The sequence below is a fragment of the Alligator sinensis genome, unplaced genomic scaffold (assembly GCF_000455745.1).
Source record: "Alligator sinensis unplaced genomic scaffold, ASM45574v1 scaffold1542_1, whole genome shotgun sequence".
In the NCBI taxonomy this organism is placed as follows: Eukaryota; Metazoa; Chordata; order Crocodylia; family Alligatoridae; genus Alligator; species Alligator sinensis.
Genome location: NW_005842452.1, coordinates 50,831 through 57,462, shown reverse-complemented (window position 1 = coordinate 57,462; position 6,632 = coordinate 50,831). Strand labels below are relative to the sequence as shown.

The following is a 6,632-nucleotide window of genomic DNA, read 5'->3' as shown; positions in this document are numbered from 1 at the left end:
GGGAAATCCAGGTTACTTTTTTGGAAGAGGACGAAATGATGCGAGCGGCGGCTGGAGCAGGGCGGAGTGGAGACGCTCTTGTTTGCCCAAAGTGCCGGGGTCTGAGCCGTAAAGCTCATAATTAATGAGGGCGCCTATGCCGGGTGGGAGTCCTGCAAGAGCGAGGTGTTCAGACCGATGGGGGCTTAGGGAAGGGAAGGGAAAGAAAAAGAAAAAGGGGCAGGGAGTGTTCAGCCGGGCCTGAAATGCACCTGGTCGGAAGCCCCCTTGGCTTGTGAGGAGGGGAGTATTTTGTTAAATGACTTCGATGCCCCTTGACTGTATGTGAAAATCCAGCCTGGGCAACAGATCCGGGCAGAACAGTCCCCCTCGCCCTACTAATATGTTAGTATTCCACTCAGTCTTGCACTAGCTTCCCTTCTTCCTTCCTTTTTTCCTAATGGGTTCTCTCTAATTTTCATTCTCCTCGTTTCCCCTTCTTTCCAATGTTGTCTCGTCCTTTTATCCTTTTCTTTCTTTCCTACTTTCTAATTCTCTCTTTCATCCTAGTTCTTTCTTTTTCTCTTACCTCTATCCTCTCTCACTGTTTCATTCTTTCCAAGCCTTTCTTTTTTTTTAAAGTCTAATAGTTTCTTGCTTGCTAGCTTTCCTCTCTCTCTGATCTAATTATCTCTCTGCACCCCCTTTTTTCCTCTCCTGGGGGGAGGACGGACCCCCTTCCATTCCCTTCCGCGGCACAGGGTAACCCTGCCTATTTCTCTCCTCGTCCCTCCAGACGTGGTTCCTCTCCAGCCCGAAGTGAGCAGCTACCGGAGAGGTCGGAAAAAGAGAGTCCCCTACGCGAAAATGCAGCTGAAGGAGCTAGAGAAGGAGTACGCAGCGAGCAAGTTCATTACCAAAGAGAAGCGAAGGCGGATTTCGGCCACCACCAACCTCTCCGAGCGCCAGGTCACCATCTGGTTCCAGAACCGGAGGGTGAAAGAGAAAAAGGTAGTCAGTAAATCGAAATCAGCGCATCTCCACGCTACCTGACATAGAAATGGCTGAGGGGGGGAAGGGAGAGAGAGAGGAACACACGTATTTATCGGGTAGATCTGTATGATAAGAACATCCACCGCGAACTCCGTGCTGGCTCCATTGATTATTTAAGAATACCACCACCACCACCCAAATAATAGACTGTCTATTTGATCATAGATGAGAGCATATTTTGGTTGAATCCGAATCCGTCCTCCGACTGTGAATAGCCGACACCCCTTGGTCCAGTTAACTGTGTATATTTAAGGAAAAAAAAAAAAGAAAAAAAAGAGCGTAGTTATGTTAAAAGACCTGAAACCTGAATGTTCCTTTATAACTGTATAGCCCTTCTTCACTGACCGATCATATTTTTTGGCTCCTGTCGTCCGCTGGTGTTAAATGTATGGAGAACATAGACATGAGCTTTATCTTCTGGCGTCACTAAAGGACCGAAAAGGCTGCTATTGTTGGGAAGAGAATCATTTTTCCCCCCATTATGATTACGATGATGATGATTATTCTGTATCACTTAAAAAAAAATAACAAAACGCTAATTGAGGTCACACGTGGATGGAAAGTGACTTCCTATATAATATATATATTTTTTTTTGGTATGTTCTCATGGGGGTTTATATATCTCTGCCATAGAACTGGAATCTCTGTTCTCCACTGACAATATAGAAAGTGCACAGTATTGTCTTGGGGTTGATTATCCCCCCCCCGCCCCCAATATAAATCGACTAATCATCAACAGTGTTCTTTCGATATGTAAAAGCGACCATTTTTTTTATGTCTTGTATATGTACATAATATTGTGGTGTCCAAATGATATGTACTGAATGCAGATTACATTTCTTAAAAATAAATATCATTTTGGCCTTGAGGTTGGCTCGCTGACGAGGTGTTTGTGCGCGGACAGAATAGTCTTTATGATTATTATTTTTAAATCCCCCTCTAAGTCTTCCGAGGAGAAAGCGGGGGCTTGGAGGCGCCCTTAGAAGACTTGGAAGGGAAGGTGGGGAACTGGATGTGAAGAAGAGTAGGTGACCAGAAGAAAACTTCTGAGCTGGGAGCTGAGACGCAGGAAAATAGGAGTGGATATAGCTAAAGTAACACGAGGGAAGCCTTCTTCTTCCCCACCCCTTTATTTTTTTGGCAGGGAGCACATCAGTGGAGGCTAATACGAGAAGCGATGCGTCCTGCGGAAATGGGCTTAAACCCAGCCAAAAAGGGTTTGGGGGTTGTTTTTTTGGAGGGGTTCTTTTCTGGGTGCCTTTCAGTGCCAGGGGAAGGAGGAACTGCCTCCACAAGGTGGATTTTGCAAAAGCCAGCCTGATTCATATCGGCTGAGAGAGCTCCATCTCCACCCTGCCTGCTTGCTGCTCCACCAGACAACAGGTTGGGCTCTGGGAGGGAGCCTCACGTTTCACGTTCAAAGGCAAAGACAGCTGGGGAGACTCCCCCGGACACTTTCCAAAGCGAATTAATTGCGAATTAGCCAAGCATTGGAAAGAAAACGCGGGGGTTGTTTTCAGGGGCGCGTTATCTCGTGAGAAAGTTTCGCAACCTCAAAGCCGTGTTAGCTCTGCTTCGATGTGGGAAAAAAAGAACAACAAGAGGGCCGGATACCAGAAATCCGTGATAGGTAGTAGCCAGCGCGCGTGTGTACACGCGGGGGTGTTATCCCGCTGCGTATTGATGCGGCTATGAGTATACTGGAGTATGTGACGGCGGGTATTGGTGTGTGCGCGCCCGGCCAGCACAGGCAGCTTAGGCGTCTCCCGCAATTTCTAGCCTGGCTTTAAATGTTTCTGAATGTGGTCCCGAAGCAAGGGACCCGGTTCACCCGACGGTGTGGTCAGTTGGATAGTGGGGCAGGGAGAAGAGGCGATTCGGAGTGGATCGGGTCCCGATGCTCTTGGGACGGTCTGGGCTGGATCCGGACCTGGGAATGCGGAGGATTCTCTATTGCTATTTCTATTTGGAGGGAGGTGACTTCAATACACGGTGTCTTGGCAGGGAAGGGGAGTAGAAAGCCAGTCCCCGTCGCTTGCTCTAAGAATCCGCGTTGATACCCCGCTCCAGTCGGCGAAGGCAGGCATGGGCCGGAGTCTGGTCTCTAAGCCCAGGTCAGGTTTAGGTCTGAAGATGGAAACACGTTTCCAAGTCCTGTTTGGAAGCGGGTTTGTTCCAGGGCAGGCGTGTTTCGGGTGACATCTCTCCCCGGTCTTTGTGTTGGCTGACAGATGCGCAGATAGAACCACAACCTGGAGGCGATATGGGCAGCTAGTTTCGGCGCAGTGAGCTCTCGCTTGCCTTGAGTCTGTATGGAGTCAGTTATGCACACAGAAAAGCAAATCAGCATTATCCTCTGGGGAGGGGAGGAAGGAATGAGGAGATATTGGGATTTGTATTATTTTCCCAAATATGGTTCGTTGTTACTCTGGTATTAGGGGTTCCAGTAAGTGTTGGAGTCTTTGTCATCTATCTATCTATCTATCTATCTATCTATCTATCTATCGTAATGAAGCAGCACGATCCATAACTCCAGTAGACCAGAGCCTGAAAGCTAACATTGACTGGTCTATGGTCTTCGAGGATGTGATGGAAACAGAGACTTGCTGATCATTTTCGGTGTTGTCCCGGGTATTTGTAGCTCTCAGATTCTTTATTTTGCTCTTCCCCCCTCCCTCCCCCACTCTCCCAGCTCCTTCCAATGGTATTAGGGCCTGGGGGCATAAGGCACGCACCAGGTTGGATCTTAGGGCCTTCAGAAGATAGTGGTGAAGGATGGTGGGGTCTGATCCGGGTGGGAGAGGTCTCAGGACTATGTCGGAGGTGCCCTGAACCTCAGGGTGCCCGGCTGGCCTCCGTGAGTATGGGCTTCACTCCAACCCCTCCATCTCGAGTGGGTGGATATAGAGGTAGTCCTGTGGACTTCAAAGGGCACAGCTTTGATTTTCACGGCTGTCAGGCCAGAATCGGGCTCTTCTAACCTAAAAAAACCCCAAATTCGTGAGCTCTGAAGAAGCCTTTTAGAGACTTTCCATTGGGTATATCAAGGAGGCTGGGGGGGGGGGGGGGGGGGAAGTATCTCCCCTTCTATGTCATTAGGTGGATCGCCTGGGGAGAGGCATGTTGGAGGCTAACAGATTGAACGAATAGGCACGGATCTGCTTTTTCGATGTCTCGGTCTCACAGGCTGGGATCGGGGTGTTTCCCCATCTCCATCTCTGGTGACTTCCCTGCAACGTGGGGTAAGCGTTTCACCACCCGCTATCTCCTCCATAAACGCCAGCAGAGTTGGAGGGTCTTACCACATGTCCAAAATACACCCCTCTCCCCAAGCCTGTTTCCATTGGATTACCCCTTGGTACCAAGTCGCAAACATGGTCGAGGTGGTTTACACTTTTCTCCCTCTTTTCCCCTTTAAATGGGGGATATTAGGTCAGAGAGCCATGACGTCACTTCTGGATTACCCTTGACCGTGACTAGGCGGTCTGTTTGACCTTGACATCATGAGCTTCGTGCATAATGAGCAAGGAGACCACAGCCTTGATCTTCTCCCAGCCACTCAGCAGTCAGATTTCCCTAAGTGCCCTCGGCTTCTGTTTACAGATAAACAAGGTGTCATTTGAAGTCTAGACAGGCAGGCTAATGACCAACAATAAAGGCATGAAAAGGAAGTTTCCCAACTTTTGCCTTTTCTTCCCTTTGAACCAAGTACTTTGAATAACTTCTTCACCGCGGGCTTTAGAGTAAAATGGTGTTTCCCTTCTCCCTCCAGCCCTCCCTTCCTCCCCTCTTTTTTTTTTTTTTTTTTGCCTCCGCCATTTTCACTTTTCATACTTCTGGCCTCACTCATACTTGAAGATAAAAAAAGAAAAACACATCGCTAATCTGGAGGGAAAAGTTGGTTTCACACCATTGACTTGTGTGCTGAGGTATGCATAATTGTCAGTGGGTTTATGGCTGTGTTTATATCTATTTGAAACACGGAAAATCCCCAGCCTGCATTGATAGGCAAGGAAAAAATATATATGGAAGGAATTCCCTCTACTGTATTTATCAACTGATTATTTTTAAGGAGCAGGTATCCAACATGAAACGATTCCCCAGACTGGTAGGACACGGTTGTTTTCGGCAGCTTGTAAAATAGGAAAAGTCTTTTGTGCACAGGTCAGCCCCGATTCAGCGATTTTGGGAAGCAATCGCGTTTATTAGCAGCTCAGGAAAGTTCCTATCTCCCTTCGGCTGCACTTTGGTGGGAAGGTCCTCTCCTGGAGACATCTCCAGCACTTTGGGGGTGAAAACTGGATCAGACGCAGCTTTAATAAACTTGAGCTATCCTTGAAGGCTTTGCTTTTCCTACACTTAAAAGAGGTGAGACCCACTCTCCAATGGAGCTGGTTCAAACTCAAGTGAATTCCAGCTCATTTAATTGGCATGGTAGTTAATGGTTGGGGGTGGGGGGCGAGGGGGGAGTTGTTTCTTCTCCAAAGGACTTATCGTTTGCAATGCCCTTGTGAATCCAGAGGCAAGCTGAATATTGTGGACAGAACAAACTTTTTTTCTGCACTCGAGGGTACATAGCCTTTGCCTCACAGGAGAGGCATCAGTTTACATTAATCCAATAGGATGATGATATCCTCTGCTGGCAGTGTGGGGAAATATGTGATAGCATCGTGAGTATTTAACTGTTACGTGCACTGAGATTAATCTTCGTGGATTTCCCTTCCTCTTTGTGAGCCAAAGGATCTGCATATGAAATGAAATTAAGGGGCAGTTAAACTTGCAATATTTTCCTGCAGATACATTTACTATTCTTCGATTTTCCTAAGGGTTTTTTTTCCCCCTTCCCCCAGACACTGTGTTTTCCATTTTACTACCCTCGCCTGTAAGAAATATATACTTGTTCCACATCGGGAGAAGAAGCCAATTCGAGTCATTTAAATGATATACAGCTGACTTGCAGTAAGGAAAGACTTACTAGCGCCTGTCCATATTTTTCTTCCCTCCTTTGCATTTATTTATTTATATTAGGCAAATCCTGCCTTTGGACCGTGTGGTTAACTTTTCTTTGATTAAAAGCACTGGTTATAACTTCTTAAATATCCAGGGGACTTTACCAGCTATTGAGTGAGGAAAGAAAGCTGGGCTGGGGAGAAATCTGGGTTTCCAACAGACACAAGCACAAAAGCACATTTCGAAATGAATTCACCCTTCCTCACACATGAGAGACACCCGCATCTGATTCCAATATCTCCTAGGGTGATTTCTTTTATTTTTTTTTCCTCCATCCCAGGGTGAAGTTAAATTACAATTTCTTGGAGCAAAGCGACGGGTCGCCTCTCTCAAGCTAATATTTAAGTATTTCGAGATGAATGCTGTGGCTTGGTGCAATGTTTCATTTCTACCAGACCCGAGCTTGGACTGAGAAAGAGCCTGTTCGCCCGTGGCAGAGAAAGAGAGAGATCCTTGTGGATAATTTAGGTGGAAGGTGGAAGGCAAAGAGGGAAAGTTTCATTTCTTCAGGGCGATGCAACCGGGGGAAAGGGTGGGCAGCGGAGGGATGCTGGGGAGAAGAGCGTGGGGAGAAACGGGTGGCTGGAGGG

General features: G+C 47.3%; 1 protein-coding gene across 1 annotated transcript in view; it reads left to right on the top strand.

Annotated features, from left to right (window-relative positions):
- Nucleotides 1-1,807, top strand: part of HOXC13 (homeobox C13) — a 4,279-nt gene extending 2,472 nt beyond the window's left edge. Inside the window, exon 2 of the mRNA XM_006030566.1 lies at nt 776-1,807. Within this exon, the coding sequence (XP_006030628.1) occupies nt 776-1,032 (257 nt within the window). The 3' untranslated portion in view covers nt 1,033-1,807. The remainder of the gene's footprint in view (nt 1-775) is intronic.
- The last annotated feature ends 4,825 nt before the right edge of the window (nt 1,808-6,632 follow it).